This window comes from Cupressus sempervirens, chromosome 9 (assembly GCF_028749045.1).
Source record: "Cupressus sempervirens isolate cs-2001-9-10 chromosome 9, ASM2874904v1, whole genome shotgun sequence".
In the NCBI taxonomy this organism is placed as follows: Eukaryota; Viridiplantae; Streptophyta; class Pinopsida; order Cupressales; family Cupressaceae; genus Cupressus; species Cupressus sempervirens.
Window position 1 is genome coordinate 544,711,508 of NC_143126.1, and position 23,176 is coordinate 544,734,683.

Sequence of the window (23,176 nt, forward strand, 5' to 3'; positions counted from 1 at the left end):
AATGCAAAAAGTATCACAAAGTCCTTGCAAGTACTAAAAAAAGCATTTACTTTAAAAAGCATTTACTTTAAACATGCATACACATATACAATTTTTAACTTTTAATATAATTTTCAAATATATAATTTAAAAAATTAAAGCAAATGATTACAATAGTGACCTTTCCTCTAAGCTAATAAGGATTATAACAATCATTTCTAAAATACTCTTTGCCCAACAAGCATTTTAAATTCAACATACTTAAAAACAAAACCTTTTGTTAAAAATTTGAAACAAAAATCCTGCCTGATGTATAGTCACATGACTTCCTCAGCAACGCAGTTAAAACTGCGTGCTTTCAAATAGCTGAACCCCTGTATCCGTCTTCCGCTATACAGAAGCCTCTTCCACCTTGACATTTGTGAAGGCTTTCTTGTTTCAATATTTTTAGTCTTGCTTTCCTCTTCCTCTCTTATTTTTTGCAGAGATTTCTGCAATCTCTTATTTTTATCCATCAATGCATCCAGAGTAAAACAAAGCTGCCTCACTGCCTCTCTTACCTTCTCATTTCGTTCAAGCAATTGTATCTCATGTACCTTGTTTTCATCAAGTAATTGATACACCTCACTTTGCAGTGCCCCTATTTTGAGGCTCTGTTCAATTACTAATTTCTCCTTCTGTTCCAATATGATCTCAACGTTCTCGTTCTGCGTACATGAGATCTTTGTGTTCTCCCATTGAAATTTAATGGTGTTTTCTTTAGGAACTTGTAGTTTTTGAACATTGACTTCAATGTCATTATTCAGTATGGTGTTCTCTGTCACAAGCCCAAATACTTGCCTTTGCAATTCCTCTAAATTGAAATTCAGCTCTGGAACACACATTTTTTTAGATTCCCCTGTGATTTCAGAATTCTTTTGCTCGCCCTGAACAATTGGATCAGATTCTCTGTAATGGCAATTGGCTCCACAAATTTTATCGTAACTACTTGCATTGCTTGCATCGGATCTTGCAGCTTGGCTATTGAGATATGCAAGTGACATAATTTTGTTCTGTTTAGATAGATTTGAATTCATTTTTTCCAACCTTTTCAGCTTTTCTGAAAAAACTTGTACTTGTACATTAGCCTCACCTTTTCCATGTCGATTGCCTGGGCTTGTTTGAGTAATAGCTTGCAGATTTTGTTCATTGATCTCATTTTCATTCCTCAATTCTTCCCCCTTCTTTGTACTGACCTCGTTTCCATTGCTCGGTTTGGTGCTTTCTGCTTTGATGACATCTACCTTCAGATTTCCATGACAGATCTCACTTTGTGGTTCCTTTGTTTTGAATCTCACTGTGCCTTCACTTTCTTGATTGGCTCCATACATTTCTTTCTGCAATTTTTCATTGACGCAGGCAAGGACAAGTGACATGATCTTGTAGCTTTTGTTCTCCTTTTGCAGATTGCTGGTCTTTTTTTTAAGAATTTGCAGCCGTTGTAGATTGATTTCATTTTCATTTCGCAGCTTGGTGTTCTCTTCTCTGGTGAAGTATAACTCCCTGAGTAAATCATTCATTTCCCACACATTGACCTCATTTTCATTTTCATTCCCCAGTTTTGTGTTTTCTACTATGATTATTTCCATCTCCTTTTGCAATTGACTTCTATTCTGCAATACCAGAGACATCTTTTCTCTGCAGTAATCCTTTTCCCCCAATTTATTGTTTTTAATCTTCAAATGCTCAACCTGGATGTCTTTGGCTGTTAATTGTCTAAGAAGAAGCGAGGTCTCTTCTTCCATTTCCATTTTCTTTTCTTTCATCAAGCTTCCAACATTTCCAGTCTCTGTAGGCTTTCCAAACTGGCTAGGCAGTTCTGAATCCGAAAAAGATGACGCACATTGAGATTCTTGATCAGAAGGTGTCATGTGTACCGATTCCTGGTCAGCAGGCCTTTTGATCCCTGGAGTGCAATTTACTGGATCCCCGACTTTTTCACTTCTGAGAAATTTCTTATCACACTTATTTGGATTCTCATTCACTGAAGTCTGCTTTCCAAGTGGATTTTCAAGAGCTTCACAAGATAATCGATTCAAATTTTGAACGGATTCAGGGGAACTTTCTCGAATCTGCCCCTTCAGACGGTCAAATTGCTCCGCCAATGACCGGTATGCTCTGTAATTCTCTTCAATCATGCCAATGAGCTGCGGCCTCTTAAGATAAAAGAATTCAGCTCGCTGAGACAATGAATCAGATTTTTCTTCTAGAAGATCCAGCATATTCTGAGTCTTCTGGTCCATCTCTGCAAAATTTTCGAAAACAAGATGATGCAAATACCTTGAAGAATCGGTTCAAACTTAAAGAGAGCTAACAGAATACACACTATTTATACAAGCAGAGTCATTTCAGAAAGAACCCTTGCTGTAATGAATCAGATATATAATCAGGAAAAATGAAGTGTGTGCGTTACCTTCCAGAGTAGTATGAAGCCATGAAGCTTGTCTTCGACTGTTGCGGCTACCCCTCCACCAAGAACAACAACCTCCGGTATGTTCCTTCATCTTTAACAAAGCAAGGATTTGTTCACAGTGAATTTACTTGTACTTTTAAACCTACAGATTTTTTTTTGAAATAATCATAAAAAATAATGCAGCAAGCTAAAGATCTGGTGCCTAAACATATTTGAATAGAACAAAACAAGACAAAAGTTTGCGTAAATGAATTCCACAGCAAAGCTCAAATCCGAAATAAAAGTGAAGAAATCTGGAGCTTGAATGATTTTATTATAACACAATGGTACTGTAAATTAAAAGTCATTGCAGAAAAACGAGGAAAATTCTTAATAAGCTGGCAAAGATGATAAATTTACGTACAATATTCTAAGGTAATTCTGTTTCAGGCAGAAAACGCATTACCTGGCTTAGGCTCTGTGAAAAATATTGCTGCTAAATAGATCGAACGAAATTTAAAAGAGAGATCTGAATGCATGCATCTAAGCAAATCAAATGAACATGAAATTCTCAAATCAGGGCACACTACGTTACGATTTATATGTGAGCACAATTTGAAGCTTTACGAAAAAGCAGGTGACTCGTGCACCAAATAGATTCGGAAGATTCAAAGTCAATCGGAACAAACTCATTCAAACTCAAAAATCTTCGATTTATTGAACAAAATACGTCACGAAACCAAAAGAAGTAAATATGCAATAGAAGCCTGTCCGTTTATAACAAACTCCTAGAAATATGCCTACCCTGAAGCAAGCTGCAAACTTGATATTTGTTCAAACGCCTTCTCAACCAAGCACAAATCTTCACAATGGCCGTAATGAATCTTTCAAGATTGCATTAAAAGAGAATAGGAGCTGAAAAAGGAAAGAAAATATGCCTAAAACACAGTTTAAACAAGAATTCTCCAAAATATTTAACGAAATGCTAATATTTACTGAACAGAAAGGAAGGGAATAGATCAAAACCTGGAAAATAGGAAAAATGCATAGATTGACATGAAGCTTCTAAAATAATATCCAATTCTTCTGTGATCGAACAATCCATAGCAAATTGTAATGGATGAAATGCTCCGATTTGAAAGGAAGGAAGCGTTGCAGCAGTGATTTACGGATTATCGGCGTGAAATTATCGATTCCTCGGCCATGCCCAAACAGCCGATATAGCGTTGCGCTACATTCCCAGTCAAATATTATAATAAAATTAATAATAACATTATTTAACTTTTTAATTAATTAATAAATATTATTAAAGGTGCATTTTAAATATTGCCATCCTTAAACATCACACATTATCAAATAAATTAAGTTTGGAAAAATAAGTCAACGTTGACTATTTAACACTTTTAGCATAGGATTCAAGTTTTAGTGTATGATGTTTTCTCGATTTTAAAACAAAAAATTAGAACCATTTTTGACAATGTATTTATCATATATGTTTTTTAAAAATGTTATAATTATTAAAATAAAAATATGATTAATTAGTAGAGGGAATTTTGATAGTTGAGCATTCTAATTTAAAATTCTTACATGACAATTTAAAATCAATCTTAATTATTTAAAACAATTTACTTGGAAAGCTCTATGGAGCTTCAAGTTCACATCATCAAATATGATGGTGCATTAGCATGGCTTTGTTGAGGTGTTCAATATTGGTCAAATAAAAAAGGTTAATTGACAAATGTGTACTAGAGAAAAGAGTCATTTGAGCATGTTCGAGAAATTGTACTTATAGTACTTGTTGGTTTTTTGTCCAATATTTTTTGACAACATTGCACCAATAGTTGTGACTTGTGCACAAATATGAATCTCTTTTTTGGGGAGCATTTTTTTTGGACATCTTGGCAAAACTCAGTTGATGTGGTATCATATATGATGACATGACCCTAAAACTGTGTTATAAGGAGGGGATTTGTAAGTAGGCTGTGTAAAAAAATGGGAATGATTTGAAATTTGCACTTGTATTTGAGAACACAAAATTAAGGTGCACAACTATTGGGTCCTCTCTCCTAAGCCACTATTTCATGTTTTATTTGTGCATGAATGTGATATCACATGACTTATTGCTTTAAGATATAGGTAATACATTTTATTCGTGCACCGTTAATTATGATCAATATTGACAACTATAAAGTTACAACTATTGCTATAGTATTTAAAATCTTAGACGATAAATCAACAATGCTACAACAACATTTAGAACATTCTCTTATTACATGCTCCCATTAATTATATTTTATTAATCTTATTTTATTATTATCTTATATCATTATAATATTAACATTATTAGTCATATTATTTGCTATAAACTTATGTTTAAGAAATGAATGATGGTTTTTAATAAGAGAAAAAGGTTTTGAGGGGGCTTCAAAACCCAATAAAAGGAAGGTTTTAAACAAAAGGATGTGAAACCCAAACCGAAAAATACACAATAAGCTCCACAAAGAAAAAACAAAACATGGATAGAACATAACAAAGACAAAGAAGGGGGAATCAAACATCTCACATCCCCCACAAGCACTAGCTAGGAGTCAAGAAATGTAAATACATTCAATCATTTGACCAACCAAAAAAAATGAAAAAAATCAACAAGATTAAGATTTCCCCTTAGATCTCATCTTGTGGGATCCAAGATCATGTCGAAAGGAGAGGGTATTTTTGAATATTTTCCTCTAATTACAACCCATCTTTCTTCAACCTTAGCCATTGCAGAATGCCAAGCTAACAAATCCAAAGAATAATGAAAGCCAACAGAAATAGGCTTGCTTGGGGGAGCTGAGGCAACACTAACAGTGATGGGGATAGAAAGATCAACAAGGGGAGAAGAACCAACACCGCTAGAGGGAATCAAATTTCCCGTTGTAGTGGAGACAACAAGCACCTTAGGAGCAAGAGGAGAAGTAGAGGTAATGACAACAAATTTTGTAGGAGCAATAGTCTCAGTATCATTTGAAGAATCAACATCAACATCCAAAGAGGTAGTATCCAGGGAGGCTAAAGTACCACCATAAAACTATTGATTGGACCCACCAACAACTAGATTACAAATAACATTTTGCTAATCATATTTGTCCCTCACAGATCTAGAAAATTTGCATTGAGTAGAACCAACAACACCAAAAACTCCTTCTAACTAGAACCAATAGGATAAGCATCATTCAATACAACAACAAAAGAAGGAATCCCACCCCCTTCCTATCCCTGATAAAAATCGGTAGCATCTATGGGGATGATCTCTTCAAGTGAGTATTTTTTTACCAGCATGTAGTACTGTGGCAAAGCACCCTTCCACCATGAATAAGGTTTCTTAGCTATGATTCTTTCACTCTCACACTTTGTCGCAACATACTCGATTTTAAAGCATTTTCTAGCATCCAAAATGAATACATTCATAATTTAAAGTCTGAATCCAAGATCCCTTTGGAGTACACAATCTAATCTTAGTCGGAAGTCCTTTATAAGTATCTATAACTGTTGGAAAATGAAGATGGGGTAACTGAGGGGGGAGGGGTGAATCAGTTACCACAAAAACAAATTCAACAGTCCCAAAGATGCCTTTAAACTTAGTTGCTGCTGCTACTCAGTAAACACATAAATTACTGCTTAAAACTTGATAGATGTTTAGTTAATTTATTAAGCATTTACTGAAATAAGCGACCATGCAAAAGAAAGTAATCATGAACACAGTAGACACCAGATTTACGTGGAAACCCAATATGGGAAAAACCACCAGCAACTAGTCACCAATTTTCACTCTTCTGAAGTGAGCCCTGTTAGGAGCCAACCCTGTTAAAGGTTACAAAACACACTGTTAGGTGTGACCCTGTTAGAGGATTTAATCACCCTGTTACGAGTGGCCTTGTAAGAGGTCTTTAGAACAATTCAACTGAATTGCCACCCTGTTAAAGGATTTATGGAATGGCTGTTAAACCAACTCTGTTAGGAGATTTTGGAATCACTGTTACAATGGTTAGAAAGCAACAATGAATGATCTGAAAATACATGCAACTTATCTTGCTGAATACAGATCTCAGTTTAGCTCCACAAGATCCTTACTGATTAAATGTATCTTTGCAGCTCCAAGATTTCCTTCTGCTCAACTCTGCTTAGGCACACACAAGCCTCTTCCTTGCATTTCCTTGCACTATTCGTATACACTCTCAATTCCACACTTTTTCGCATCTTGAGCACCTCTTTATATACTATACATGATACCAGGTCGGCCCAACCAACTTGACAAAACATATTCCAAAGTCGGCTTGAACTAATAACAAAATTCTTCACTGGCCGACGCTACTCTGTCAATATAGAACAAAAAAAATGCTTCCTGTGTTAACCGGCAGAACTCGGTAAAAACTACAGTTACCAGGGAATTCGGTAAACCTGCCACTTCCTTTGGAAACCGACTAGACTCGGTAAAAAGCCGTCTTCGACTACCGAGTGAGCTCGGTGAAAACTAAGCTTTCCTTAGCTTACCGTGCGAACTCGATTAACACTAACCATTCGCTACAAAATCCTTTGATACCCGAGTGATCTCGGTAAGAACTAAACTTTCCTTAGCTTACCGTGCGAACTCGGTTAACACTAACTCACCGTGTGACATACATGAACGCTCGGTATACACTGCAAAAGGCTTTACTGACCGACTGAGCTCGGTAGACTCTGTAAAACTATTTTCCTGACCGACAGAACTCGGTAGACTCTGTCTGATAACTGATATGGCATTTGTGTAACATCAAAGACAATACACAATTACTTAATTGTATCCAACAATAACAACAAGAATCCTTGCATAGGTAGAATGAAACATATTGAAAAGTTCTGAATCCACCATTAGAAAATCACCTAAGGCTTCTCCAATTTTCTCAAAAATAGAATCCAACTAGAGATGAAGTGGAAGGTTAGAAAGTCTAACCCAGAATGACATCTTGCAAAAAGATTTAGACAATGGGTTAAAATCTTGATGCCAGGGTTTAACCATTAGAGGGAAGCTATTTTCCCAAGTAAAGAAGCGATCTTGGAGAATGACCTTCATATCCTCTAGGTTGTCAAATCTAGCAATGAAAAAAGCTTTTTCCAAAGGAAAGATCTCAACATAATCTAAAATATGTGGTTCCTAGTACTTAGAGATCCAAGTATAGAGTCCCAAAAATGTGGGACAAAAGCCCCTAAATCAACAAACAACAACATTCCTAGAGAGGGCCTTAGACCATTGCTCAATATCTGACACAATATCTTCATCTAGGTTCAATAGTACTGAATGACAGGTGGGAAATGGTTGATAAACTACCTATTTTGTGAAAACTCCCAACCCACATAGTAACACAAAGATTAGGCATAAGAAGGCCCTTTCTTGACACCTAAACTACCATCTTCGATAAGCACCAAAAGAGAGAATGAGAGACCTAACCTCATGAATTCCCTACTCCCAGGCCCATAGAGGGGTCACATACAAGCATTGCCACATCACTAGTCACAACAACCAGAGCCAAGGGAATAGCCTCCTTAAGGTTTTCACCAATGCAAGCAACATTCATTTATGCAGAAGAGCCCACTATAGTATGCAGACAAGGCACATTCTCAAAGCTTGTAGAAAACATATCACATGCAGGAAACTATTTTTAAAGGAGGCAAGAGCCTACAACATAATAGTAAATTATGAGCCTCTCATTTGGGAGGTCCTAGATTCAAGTCTACTCGAGCTTAACACATTAAAATAATTAATTTCAACAAATAATAATAAATACAGATAGGCTTAAGCCCTTTATTTTGTTAGCTCCAAATGATAATGTAATTGATAATGCTATGAACGTATGTAAAATATTCATATCAATTGTTATGTCTTCATTAATATCAAAGTATTAATTGGCTAGACATTATGCTAACTTTGTAGAGTGTTATATCAAGTTGATTGATGAAGAGGATTTGAAGAAAGTATGATGAAGACAGAGTTGATAAGTATAGTATTCAAAGGGCACTTGAATGAGTTGGACATTGATAATGTAATGTTGGTTTGATTATTTTACAATCATGTAATATTGTAATGTATTGTGCTACATAAGCTAAATTTATTTACAAGGTTAAAGAAGGAAGACAATATTTGTTGAGTGAGTACAGTGTTATATTATGTTATGTTCATCAAGTAATAGTAAGAAGAACAAATTTGAACAGACAAATCTAAGGTTGACTTTTGATGGAATTCAAGAATGTTCGAGAAATTCAAAGGCATGAATCAAAGTTTATTGCAAGATCAATGACTGTGAAAATGCAAGGAAGATATGATATTGAAGATTGAAGAAGGTAAGGATGGACACAAAGTTCTATGAAAGTTATATTTTTTGAGTATCTAGATTCATTACATTTTGTATGAATATGAGATCAATGATTATGATTAAGAGACAATAATTGGAATAATATGGAAGCAGAGAGATTACTATTTAACGAAGAGTTGGACAAGTTTTTTGGTTGTTGATATTTTTGATGAGGTTGTTGATCATTGAAGAAATTGTTAGAAAAAAGAGATTAAAGTGCAAAGTTTCTGTAGAGAAAAGAAGATCCAAGTAAAGAGATCAGAGGATAGAGATCAAACCAAGAAAAAAGTAGACCTAAACAAGAAAGGTAGCGCTATACCTAACAGGTCATTTGTATTATTACTTTCTAATCATTGTAGCAGAAAAATATCTTAACTAAGTGGACTTAACAAGTTTATAAAATCCTATATGGTAACATCAATTAGTGATGTTATAAGTCCTTTAGAGTAGACCACTCTTTAGACAAGATCAAGGAGTGATAAGGTCTAGATGATCTTTTGGTGTAAAGCCTCTAACAATGTCACATTAACAATGTGTATGTAAAACTTTGACAAGGTTGGCTCCTAGTAGAGCTCACATTGGAAGAGAAAAAAATTGGGTTCTCAGTCCCATGTGGTTTTTCCCTTTATAGGGTTTCCACATTAAAAAACTTGGTGTCAAATGTGTGAATGTTGTTATGTTGCAAGTTGATTTACATGTTATTTTCATTTTACTACAACTCGGTAACAATTAAGTTAATGGTCGGTAATAACTAAGTTTTATTATTGCCAATTAGTTATAATAGAACAATAAATGAGTTCATTTTGCAGTAAAGTGATTGAGTGAGTTAATTGAGAAGGTGAATAAGTATGTCGAGTGAATTATTATGATATTTATGAAGTTTGTTTGGTATTGAAATTGTTTCAAGGGACTATAAGATAACTGTGTTAAGAATAAACCATGGATAGAAATAACAATTACATGCAAATATAAACAATATCAGAACATAAAAGATCACACAGAAAAGAACACAATACACCAAGATTTAACGTGGTTCATCCAATCCTTGGGCTACATCCACCAAACAATAAGTCTGATATTATTATGATCCAATGATTACAACCTGATTACAATTTGTAATCCCTTACAACTCAATATCGCCGCAAGAACCAATTTCCGCATCACCACTATAGAAAAATCCCTAACCCTAAGCTTTTTTATACAAGTATTTTTACTGCTTTAGGGTTATAATTAATAATTACATGTTGGCCAAAAATCCCAATAAAATAGGGCCCAATTTTTTTTGTCTGGGCAATGCCTCGAGCTCCAAAGAATTTATGAAGTATGTACAATACTTTTTTGATCAGTCACCACAATCTAATAATCTCCCACTTGGGGACTGATTAGGCTCCACTCTAAACAACAATCTCCCACTTAGAGACTGATCTTGTAGCAATGCCATTACTCCATGAGGCTCCCACTGGATCAAACCACCCTGGACTCTGCTGTTCTTTTATTCATGTGTAGTTTAGAAGACCAACCGAAGCTGAAGAGGAGTTCAACCTCTCCCTTGTTACTACCTTTATAAACATGTCTACTAGATTTTCATCTATATGTATCTTGTCTAGCTTTAACTATCCAACCTCCAAAACTGATCGAATGAAATGGTATGACAACTGTATGTGTTTGGTCTTTGAATGTAGAGCTGAATTCTTTGCAAGATGAATGACACTCTAACTATTTGTAAACAAATAATTATCCCTATGAGGGTGTCCCAATTATTCTAAGAAGAACTGAAGCCATATCATCTCCTTGGCTACCTCTATAGTAGCTACATACTCTGCCTCTGTAGTGGATAAAGCATCAACCTTTTGTAACCTAGAAACCCAGCTCATGGCTGCCCCACCAATAGTAAAGACATAACCTGTAGTACTCTGCCTACTATCAATATCCCCTACCAAATTTGAGTCAACATAGCCCTGTAAATTAGTATTAGAGACCCCAAAGTGTAAACACTTATTGGATGTTCCTCTCAAATATCTAAAAATTCATTTGACCGCATTCCACTTCTCAATTCCTGGATGAATCATATAAATGCTAATGACTCACACTGCATGTACAATATCTGGCCTTGTACATACCATAGCATACATCAAGCCTCCAATAGCTGAAGCATAGGGTACCTTGGACATCTTATCCTCCTCTTCTTATGTCTTGGGACACATCTCCTTAGTCAACTTCAAATGACCAGGTAAAGGTGTGCTGACAGCTTTAGCATTCTCCATAGAGAAACATTGCAACACCTTCTCAACATAGTCAGCTTGAGATAGCATCAATTTCCCATTATTCCTATCTCTACAAATATTCATACCAAAGATTTGTTTTGCTGCCCCCAAATCCTTCATAGCAAATGCATGTGCTAACTGGCATTTTAGCCCCTTAATATGATCCATGTTAGACCCAGCTACAAGCATATCATCAACATATAAACATAAAATAATGTAGCTATCATCATCCAATCTCTTAAAATAAACATAATGATTTGAATGACACCTACTATATCCATGCTCATGCATAAAACTATCAAATTTCAGATACCATTGCCGAGGTGCTTGTTTCAAGCCATATAAACTTTTCTTCAATTTGCACACTAAGTTCTCCTTACCTTTGACCTCAAATACCCGTGGCTGAGCCATATATATCTCTTCATCCAAATCACCATGAAGGAAGGTTGTTTTAACATCAAGCTGCTCTAAATGCAAGTCTTTAGTAGCCACAATACTTAAAACAATACAGATAGAAGTCATTTTAACAATAAGAGAAAATATTTCATCAAAATCAATGCCCTTTTTCTATGCAAATCCTTTTACTACTAACCTAGCTTTAAATCTTTTCTTACTTCCATCCTCTTCTTTTAACCTGTAAACCCACTTATTTTGTAAAGCTTTTTTACTTGCAGACAATTTTCTTAAATCCCAATTCTTACTTTTCAGCAAAAAGTCCATTTCTTCTTTCATTACAAACTCCCACTGAATTTTAGTATCCACCTACACAACTTCATCACAACATTTAGGTTCACTAGCATCAGTAAGTAAAATAGAGTACAAAGAGGGAGAAAATCTTTGTGGAGGTCTAATTTGCCTTGCTAACTATCTAACATTCATTGGTGTGTGTGATATTTGTTGTTACGGTTGTTGCACATCATGAGGAATGACTAGAACATCATCTTTTGGAGTATCATCCAACACTACATAATCATCTTTTTTCTTCTCATGTTGCTGCAATAGATCTTTGTACAACACTTTCTCATTGAATATGACATCCTTGCTTCTTACAATTTTATGATTTTCAAAATTCCAAAGCCTATAACCAAATTCATTAATGCCATATCCAACAAATACACATTTCTTTGACTTAGCTTCCAGCTTGGTTCTAGTTTCAGAATCTATGTGAGCAAATGCTTCACAACCAAAGGTTTTGAGAAAAGAATAACTCACCTTCTTACTAGTCCATGCTTCCTTTGGAATACCACAATCCAAGGGAGTAGAGGTACCTTTATTAATCAAATATATAGTAGTATTGATAGCCTCTGCCCACATGTGTAAGGAAAACCCAACATGCAACCTCATGCTCCTTGCAATCTCCATTATAGTCCTATTCATGAGTTTAGCCACTCCATTTTCTTGTGGAGTCCTTGGAACAATTTTCTGTCTACGAATACCATTAGTGGAGCAATAATCTTCAAATTCATGACTACAATACTCACCACCATTATCATATCTAAGACATTTTAATTTCTTACCAGTCTCGTTTTCAACCAAGCATTTCCATTTCTTAAAAGTTTGAAATACATTAGATTTCTATCTAAGTAAATAAACCCATACTTTTTTAGTTGTGTCATTAATAAATGTAACATAATAATGAGAGCCACCAAGGGAAGATACTTGAGCTGGTCTCCATACATCGATATGCACAAGCTCTAATTTCTCCTTTTTGTTTTCCTTCCCAGTCTTCACAAAACTCATTCTCTTTTGTTTTCTATACACACAAATTTCATAGAAATCCATATTAGCACATTTTAGACCTGGTAAAACTTTCTTTGAATGAATTACTTTCATACTTTTCTCACTCATGTGCCCAAGTCTTTTGTTCCACAATGCTGTATTAGAATTTACAACAACTATTTGTTCTCCTTGCTTAACAACAACAACTGTTCCTCAACATTCATTTTTCTCTAAAACAATTAAAGTAGAAGGAACAATATGACTTGTACAAAGATATAAGGTGCCTACTTTCACACATTTTGCTACTACAAGGGAACCTTTTGAAAACTTCCAATTTTTATCATTAAAACTAACTACACAACCCTCATCAACTAGTTTCCTTGCTGAAATTAAATTCCTACTCAGCCTTGGAACATGTCTTACCTCATGTAGTAGCCAACGATTTCCATTTGTAACTTAATCTTAACTTTACCCTTTCCAACAATCTGACAGGGTTCATTATCCCCCATGTCTAATCAATATAACACCCTTTTAGTTGTAGGATTGGACATCCCTTACCACCAAAGTACTATGCTGATTTTCATTAAATGTCAATCTGGGAGCGTGAACTTGAGATGATGTCTGCAAAGTATATGCTCTAGTTTTCACTAAAAGTCACTACTACTTTGAATGCAATAACCATTAAGGAAATCTAGTTTATCCAAAGGAAAGATGACTATCAAATACTTGGAAGGAAATTCTAATTATTTAGCCATACATCTATGCACCTACTGCTGCAGGAACAGTGACTGGTTCTATTTTCAGTGGCTGTAGAAATAGCAGTTTGACTTTAACTTAGAAAACTGAGTCTAACTCCTACTTACTAAAGTAAAACTCCACCTTCCACGTGGGCCCCAACAGAAGAATGAAGGAAAGAAAAACTCAGATAAAAGTGTAGAACTCAGCAAAGGCATGTATTCATCAAATATGTAGTATCCCAATAACTTAGGAAAAATAATAAGATGTCTATCAACTCTGTCTGTCTATTCACTACTTAACCTCATAGATATAGACAAGGTCTTATTTATAGGGAAGAACAAAAAACTCCTAAAACTACGACTTCCTCATGAAAGAAAGTCAGTTACAACTTTAAGACTGCAAACATGCAATTGGAAAGACATTAATTCTCCCTTAAATTCCCCACAAATATAGAGATTATAGAAAATGCTAAATTTTTTCATTTATCTATCTTCAAACAGCTTTTCAGGAATCTAGGTATCATGCTTTGCATGTTTAACTGATTGCTTTGATGCTTACTTCCTTGCTCGGCCACTTTATTAGGTCTCACTTGGTTATTCATTAAAACAGGTCCCCTCTGACTTTGCCGCCAAGTCTTCTAACTACAACGGTGTCATAACGCTTCTCCTTAATGTCATCAATGCCTTAGCGCTATTCTTTCGTAGTTTGTTTAATTCCTGCTCAGCCTGTATCCTGCGATCAACATTTAATACACACAAGACTTCTTGCAAACATATATTTTCATTTATTAGTTTATAAAGAAAAGGCATTAATTATTCAACTAATAGTTTTTGCAATCTCTTCAGCTGCAGGAAGATCTACCCATATCAAACATTCATGAAGAAATATTTTTACCACAAAATGAACCCCTTTTTAAATATAATTTTGATTATCATTTTATGCCTATGTCCATACTTTATACATCAAAAGTTCAAAATATTTATACTAAAGGATGATAAAGTTTAATATGTTATAGAAAAATGTTCACAAAAAGGGCTAATAAAACTTCTATTTCTTCATGTCATCAGTTTTCCCCCCAACCGTCCTGAGGCTGGTCCCTTCAGCATCTATAGGTTTCTGATCCTCATCCGCAGTCTGAGATCATTGGTGATTTTTTCCCCTAGTTCATGAGCTCTATAATTGAAATATCCATGATTTTGTTTCAATCTTTCCCATTTCTGTTCTTCAGTAGTCATGTTATATTCAGAAAAAAAATCATATTTTCCAAGCATAGGATGCAAAAGTATTGGCAGTTGGAAACGAAGAGGTACCCAATAATTTTTTTGATTTCTTCCCAATGTCAAATACCTCAGCATCCTGCTGATGGCTAATTCTAGATTTTGGGGAGAGTGCAACTCCCTGGTTTTCAGGTCTTCTAGCAATCAAATCCATCTTTGAAGAGAAGCTTGTATAGCATCAAGGGCATTTTTAGAACAATGCTACTCCCAAACCAGAAATGCCTATTCGCGAACAGGGTGGATTTTGGCAGCAACACTATGATTATTGCTAATGGAAAGCCAATCGAAGAATACTCTGTAAGTGTTTTGTATTTCTGGCTGAATGTACAATGGTTCAAACATTTCCTTTTCCCTGTAAGGAGTAGCCTAGTTCTCTTGACTAATCTCATTCTGCATCCATGACATAACGGCCCTAAACTATACATCTCCTACATATAACAATGAATTCCAATCTTTATCATCTGGTACATCAAGATTATGAACATATAATTCATAGAGGAGATTCTTCAAATTCATTGGAACTGAATTGAATGTTGCATAAAATTCCAAAGGAGTATGTAAAGAAGGGTTCAACCCTCTAGTAATTCGAGATAACTAAAAATTAATTATTTTCTCCTTTAGGAACACAGTGTAAACTGGAGATGGGGACCTGCAATTTACAAGCTCTAGAATGAGCTCTATGATCTTTGTGACACGTTGCTGCAGGATCTTAATTTTATTATCCTTTTCTTCAATTTGCTGTGCTTGTTCCCTGATAGTTCTAAGCATTTGCTTCTTCTCTAAATCCCAATTTGCTTTCTCCCATTGAAATTGTTGGTACAAACTAAAGCTGGCTGTTAATAGAGTGAAAATGTTCGATGGTGTATGACGACAGACAATAGGTTTATAATCTTCAAGGCGGTGCTCAGGATGATGGTGGTCAAAAGTGCTATCATCCTGAGAATGTTGTTGTTCAACAAAATTATTATGTTGACAAGCAATAGTGTTATCAACTTTTTTTGAAGGGGCAATGGCTGCAAGATGGGGTGCAATAGTTGTTTGATCTTGAAATGTTTCAACAATTTCTTGAACCATTTCTTGTGCAATAGATGGATATTCCTCTGGTGGTAAATTATCAGTTTCCTCCACTAGGTGTCCAACCTCAGGCACTATTTCTTCTGAGGACTCTGTGTCACTATCAACATTAATAGGACTATTCGATTTTGCAAAAATTTCCTTAGGATTATTTTTATGTTTAGGAGTAGGTGCTGTGTGTTCTGGTGACTGTGCAGGTGTAGGTACTAGAGTTTCAATATCAATAGGTGGTATAGGAGGCTTAGTAGGTGGCGCAAGAGGTTCAGTTCTTATATTTACCCCAGACATTCTGGTGACTCGCCGTGGGGTAGAAATTGGTTTCTTGCCCTTATCAATAGATTTTCCTTTATTTGGGTTAATGTAGGTTCTTGTGATACTGAAGGTACTTCTTCTGAACCTTCCTTTGTGGCAACTATGTGTGATTTTCTCTTCCTAGCAGTTGAGGCTTCTATGGTCAAAATTTTCCTCTTTGCAATTTTAGGCGTAGAAGCAGAAGCCGAAGCTTCTTGAGCTGTTCTATATACTACTTTTTTGACTCCTACAACAGTTTTCTCTCTTGTCCCTACTCCTTGCCCTTTAGGTCCACCCCTTCTAGGTCTCTCTAACCTTAGCTTTACAAAATCATCCCATGTTCCCAAGTGCTGCCTAGTCAACTCCTTTTCAATTATAGCCCTAATCAAGCAATGGTGGGATGCCGACTAGGTTTTTCCTTGATGTACATAGGTAGCTTGCCTTTTGATGATATTATAAAGAAAACTTGGAAGATTTATCGGACAATCCCCATGCCACAGACCACTCAGAATTTTGAAGTGAACAACATGCAAATAGGAATATCTTCCTTCACAGGTAAAATATCTTATGATAAATTCAGCAAGGTGGATGAATTGCAGAGGGAGAGATAACTGTAATGTACCTTGCTTTTTGTTTTCCTCTAGCCAAGGATCTCCCGGTACTGAGAATTTCTCTTTTGCTTGTCGTGCATCCATGTCCTCTGTCCAATGTTCTCCAATTATGGGTAACCCAGAAACTTCTACCACCGCTTCTTTAGTGAATTCTACCCGAATGCCCTTAACAGTTGCATATCCATCCTTCAATGTATTATGAAATTGGAGCACAATTTCTTGATCAAACTGCTTCAAACTAAGACAATAAGCTAGCCATCCTCGTTGTTGAAATAAACTACATGTTGCTGGATCTGCCAGTAAGACTCTGCGATTTGCTGGTTCATGCCGCTTAGGTTCTCCACCCATATTTTTGAAAAAAAATGCTAGTATAGGCGATTTCACTGCAAGTGATTTTGAAAGTATGAGCGGTGATAGCTACAGGGGTTTCTACAAAGAGAAATTGCAATTCTTCAATATTTTCCAAACATCACATCCTTTAGTACTTCATGACGGCATTTTAATCATCAAACCATAATGGGAATAAAGATTGTGCTAAAAAAAATACGCCATATTAATGAGGAGTTATGCAAAATCATGATTTAATATTATTTCACACATTTCAAAAGTACAAAGAGTTGCCAGCTCATTACTGAAATGAGCCTTCCCCTTACATCCTATATGCTAACTTAAGATTTCTTTTATTTTGCATTCATGATTTCGTTTCCTTGATTTTGCATTCATGATTTCGATTTCCCCTCCCCCCAACCTAGCAGTGACTGGGTCCCACCAGACCATAAAGATTGCAAATTCTAAAAATTGAAATAACATGCTTTCCTAAATAAATAATAAATTAAATAAATGCAAAGGGGTCGAGTGTGACTGACCTGAGGTGCGATAGGAAGGATGAACCGAGAAGTGCCTTATTAGAGAAAGAAAGTGAGATGGAATGATGGTGGAAAGACAAGAAGATGGGATGGAATGAGGTGGAAAAAGAATGAATTTTTGCATGAGCGTGAAATTTTTATTATGAAGGCCGTGAAAATAAATTCAAGGGGCTACAGGCGTTTGAGTGGAAGCCTCAGACGAAGTGGCTGCAGGAAGAGATGTTTCTGTTGTTGTGAACTGTTGAAGAAATTCTTCTTTGGTTGCTGGTTTATGATATAACTTCAAGCGATGCCCATTAACCAAGAGTTTGAATTTAACCAGATCAATTGTTGATAGTTGAACTACTCCATTGTTAAAAATTGTAATGATTTCATAGGGACCAAGCCATCGAGTTTGAAATTTTCCTTAGTGATGCTGATATCGTGAATCATATAGGAGTACCCAATCACCAATAGAGAATTCTCTGTCTTTAATGAATTTATCATGCCATTGCTTTCTTTGACTTTGAATTAATTCTGTGTTATGAAGAGCTGATTTTTGCAATTCATCCAACTCATTGAGATGCAAAATGCGATCCTGTTGTGCTGCAGGAAGGGTAATATCAAGTTCCAAAGTTGTCCACAGAGTTTTATGTTCAAATTCAATAGGCATGACATCTGTCTTCCCATATAGGAGTTGGAAAGGTGTAAACCCAGTAGTGGATTTCCATGTTGTTCTATACGACCATAAGGCTTCAAGAAGTTTAGCTGCCCAATCTCTACGATGCAAAGATACTATTTTAGTGAGAATATGTTTTAGCTCTCTATTTGTTACTTCTACTTGTCCATTGGCTTGTGGATGATACAGAGATGATTTGCCATGCCGAATTTTATATTCCTCCATGAGTGCTGCTATCAGGTTAGATGTGAACTGAGGCCCTTGATCTGATTGTAATTCTCTTGGAACACCAAATATAGTAAAGATACATTCGTATAGAAACTTTGCAACATTATTGTCACGGGGATGCTTCATGGGTTTTGCTTCAGCCCACTTAGTAACATAATCAGTACAAACCAATATGTAACTTTTTCCTTCTAATGGTGGTTCAATAGGGCGAACAAAATCAATTCCCCATTTATCAAATGGTTCTACTACTATCTGTGGCTGTAGGGGCATTTCACCTATTTTTGTCGGTCTACCCATTCTTTGACATTTATCACTTTTTTTGTATATTGAGCCACATCTTTGTGAAGTGTAGGCCAATAATAACCTATATTCAGAATCTTTAATGCAGTTTGTTTGTTAGCAAAGTGTCCACCACAGGGCTCGTCATGACAAGCACGAAGAACATCATATGTTTCATCTTCTCTAAGACATTGTCGTGTTACCTGATCTAGTCCAATATAAAACATGAATCCTGAGATCCATGAGAAATTAAAACTCTTTTCTACTAGCAATCATTTTTATTTTGTAGAAAAATGTGAAGGAGTTTTTCCAGTAGTTAGATAGTTGGCAATGTCAGCATACCAAGGGTTTTGTGTTGACAAAAGGAAGAGATGTTCATCAGGAAAGCTATCTTCTATGGCTGTAGGATCATTAGGTGTTTGAAGACGAGACAAGAAATCAGCCACAACATTTGCTTTACCTGGCTTGTTAATAATGGTGATGTGAAATTCTTGCATTAGCAACAACCATCGAGCCAATCTTCCAGAGATTGCTGACTTGTTCATAAGATATTTGATAGCAGAGTGATCTATATGTACAAATATTTGGTATCCTATAATGTAATGTCTGAATTTATTCAGAGCATAAATTACAGCAAGAAGTTCTTTCTTTGTCACTGTGTAGTTATACTCCACTCCTTGAAGATTTTTGTTGATATAGTAAATTGCATGTTCTACTGAATCTGTCTTTTGGCCAAGTACTGCTCTGATGGCATGATCTGAAGTGTCTGTGTGTATATGAAAAGGTAACTCCCAATTTGGTCCTCGAAGCACTGGTGCTATTGAGAGGACTTCCTTAAGTTGTAGGAAAGCTTTTGTACACTCTAAATCCCATACAATCTCTACATCTTTTCAAAGCAATTTGTATAAGGGTGCTACAATTTGATTGAAATCTTTGATAAAATGCCAATAATATCCTGCATGACCTAAAAAACTCCTAACTTCTTTCAATTTGTCTAGTACAACTAATGTATGTATGACTTATATTTTTGCTAGATCTACTTCAATTCCTTTAGGAGAAATAAAGTGTCCCAAGACCACCCCTTCTTGCATCATCATAAAACACTTTTCACTATTTAACGACAAATTGTAGTCTTTGCATCTTTGTAAAACCTTGTCCAAGTTTTCCTTGGCTTCTTCAAATGTTTTCCTGTATGTGGTGAAGTCATCCATATACACTTCCAAACAATCTGCAGATATGTCAGAAAAAATGCTAATAACAGCTCTTTGGAAGGTTGCGGGTGCATTACACAAACCAAATGGTAGGACAAAATAAGTAAATGTTCCCCATGGACATGTGAATGTTTTCTTGTCCTGATCTTCTGGTGCTATCTGGATTTGATTGTAACCACTGAACCCGTCTAAGAATGAAAAATATTTCTTTCTTGCAAGATTGTCAAGCACTTGATCGACAAAAGGTAATGGAAAATGATCCTCCTTGGTAGCTCAATTAAGTTCTCTATAATCTATGCAGACTCGCCATTTCCCCCCCTTTTTGGGAACAATAACTAATGGTGACACCCATTGGCTATCGGAAATAGTATATATGAAGCCAACATTGAGTAACTTTTGCAATTCATTTTTGACAATATCCCTTAATGATGGATTTATCCTACATTGAGGTTGTCTCATAGGTTTATAATCCAAACTGATATAAATTTTATGGGTACAGAGTTTAGGATCCAAACATTTCATAATTGTATACTCCCAAGCAAAAGCATCCTGATGCTTTTGTAACAGCTGCAGGGTATCATGATGTTGTGCCTGAGATAAGGACTTGCTTATATTTAATTCCCTTCCTGGAATGATTGTTGTTTTGACTAATTTTTCAGCCATTGAAATTTGCACAATTGGTTGTGAATCTATCTCATGTGGCAAGAGTGAATGCAGCTCATCAGATAAAGGCAGAATGCTTTCTAAGACATACTCTTGTGTAGAAGATGTCTCAGGTTGTGTTCCATACTCATTTAGTATAATAGAAGAAATGACATCATCTTCTTCTTTAATGTTTACAAATGAGTCCCGTGATATCATCATCAATTTTTGAATAGAATCTATGTCCATATCAAAGTCATCCATATTTGGCCAGACAACTTGATCATCCTGCAGCAAAGGCTGAGCAGGAGAATACAAGGTCAAATTTTTAGTGTTTGTTCCATTTGAAATAGTCATTTTCCCTGATTGGCATGCAATATAAGCATCTACTGTTGCTAACCATAGTCATCCTAAAATGATAGGGTAGCCTCCAGTACTTGTTTTTGGAGAGAGTACAACAAAATCAACTGGATACTCCCATGAATGTAATATGACAGTGACATCTTCTAGCATACCATCAGGAATAATGGTAGAACTATCTGCTAATTGCAAGATTGTTGGCGTCTTCCTGAGACCAATGATACTTAATTTGGACACTACTTCCTTGGTCATTACATTGATGGATGCTCCTAGGTCTATTAAGACATTCTGTACTTGTACTCCTTGAATGGTGAGGGTTACTACTAGGCTACCAGGGTCTGCATACTTAGGCATTTTGCAGTTATCAAGCATAAGATCAGAAAGCTGTCCAAGGACATGGATAGTCTTTGGGTCTTTCTTTTTCCTTCCTGGCTTTTTAACACAGGCTTCTCTAATGGCTTTTGAATATATAGGTACTTCCTTGATTGCATCAAGTAAGGGAATTTTAACCGTCATTTGCTTGAGTTGCTCAAGAAAATCTAGTGCAGCTTGATTTTCACTTGACAGTATTTTCTCTATTAACCTACTAAGAAATGGTGGTGTTTTGGATGTAGGAGAAAAAGTGGTGGTAGGTTCTTGAACTAACTCAACACTTTTATCATCTATTTCTGTTATAATGGGCTACTGAGGTGAGGCAAGCATTGTTCTAGATCTTAGATGAATATCATTTAGGGTGATGGAATAACTTTGTTGCTGGGCTGAAGGTTTTTCACTATTAGGGTTAGGTGCAGGTAATTGTGGCTATTTTGGAAGGGCTGTATTGGCTGCAGGATGCATTAAGGCTTGCTGTTGAGGAGGTTGAGTCAAAGTTGGTTGCTGCTGATGCTGCTGCCAATTCTGGGTTTGCTGCCAACCCTGCTGAGGTTGGTTCCAACCTTGGTTAGGCTGCTGCCACCCTTGGTTGGTCTGTGGCCAACCTTGGTTAGGCTACTACCACCCTTGGTTAGTTTGTAGCTAACCTTGGTTAGGCTGCTGCCAACCTTGGTAAGGCTATTGCCAACCTTGGTAAGGCTGTTGCCAACCTTGGTAAGGTTGCTACCAATGATTATAATTACCATGCTGTTGTTGTCATTAACTATTACTACCATAATTATGGAGTGGGTCTTGAGGAATACCTAATCTTGGAGCCCATGGCCTTGATTGAGAAACATAAAAGACTTCCTTGTCCTCATCAATTGCCTTGAAATCAGTAGGCACATGCTGTGATTCCACGCTAGCAATAGGCTTACATCGACAGTTGCGTTTCTTTTCTCTGCAATGGGGGTAATATTCTGCCAACATACTATCAGCATCTTCCTTCTTCCTGCATGCTTTCATGGTATCCAATTGTGTAGCAACATCATTAATGATGTCTTGCTTGAAATCTGACAAGAGGTTTGACAATTTTGTCTTAGATACTCCTACCCCAAGAGTCTTTTGGAGTAAATCCCTCAAACCTCATCCTTTTTTTGTTGTTGCTCTGGAATAGTTTAAAAAAATATTCCAAATTTCAGCCCACGTCTTCTGTGTAATGTCACCTCCATCCATTAAGTCTAAAGCTTCCATGCTCTTGTCATGTACTCCTTTCAGAAAGAGATGCTTTTGAGACTCCTCATTTAGCTGATGTTGTGTGTTGCATTGTAGGTTAAACATGAACCGGGCAACATAGTACTCCAAAGTCTCATCCTCCTTTTGTGTCATTTTAAAAATGTCATCTCCTTTCAAATCATGGCCTCTGCAATATTCCTTATATATTTTAAGGAACAAGTTACTCATAGTTGGCCAATCTGTCACAACATTGGCACCTAAACTCATGAACCATCTCAAAGCGGCTTCTTTGAGAGTTGATGGAAACAATTTCAGCTTATGGGCATCAATTGTGTAGTCATAACTTCGACAAAGGATGTTGAACTCAAAGACAAAAGTTTCTGGATCTTCAGTAATATGGCCATAAAATTTAGGCAAGGCAGCTGAGGGTATATTTTTCAAATTTTGATTACCCTGCTGAGGAGGAATTGGAAAGGGAAAGGTAGGTTGAGCTGCTACCATTTGTAGATGTCCTAGTGGTGGCTGATAAATGACTAGAGCTAATGGATTATCTTGATATTTTGGCTCAGCAAAAAGATTATTCAAATGAAAAG

General features: G+C 36.1%; 1 protein-coding gene across 1 annotated transcript; it reads right to left on the reverse strand.

The window, feature by feature from the left end:
• Positions 1–296: 296 nt before the first annotated feature.
• On the reverse strand, positions 297–3,600 carry LOC149539796 (uncharacterized). The gene is made up of 4 exons (XM_089802613.1): positions 3,437–3,600; positions 3,215–3,325; positions 2,432–2,522; positions 297–2,263 (listed from the first exon to the last, which is right to left on the reverse strand). Exons 3-4 carry the CDS (start codon positions 2,520–2,522, stop codon positions 297–299), a joined length of 2,058 nt encoding a protein of 685 aa, XP_089658739.1. The 5' UTR covers positions 3,215–3,325; positions 3,437–3,600.
• Between the last annotated feature and the right edge of the window lie 19,576 nt (positions 3,601–23,176).

Coding starts and splice junctions, on each gene's coding strand:
- LOC149539796 (XM_089802613.1), bottom strand. CDS start 2,522: ATGAAGGAACATACCGGAGGTTGTTGTTCTTGGTGGAGGGGTAGCCGC. Junction 2,264..2,431: donor GCTTCATACTACTCTGGAAG/GTAACGCACACA, acceptor AAAATTTTGCAG/AGATGGACCAGAAGACTCAG.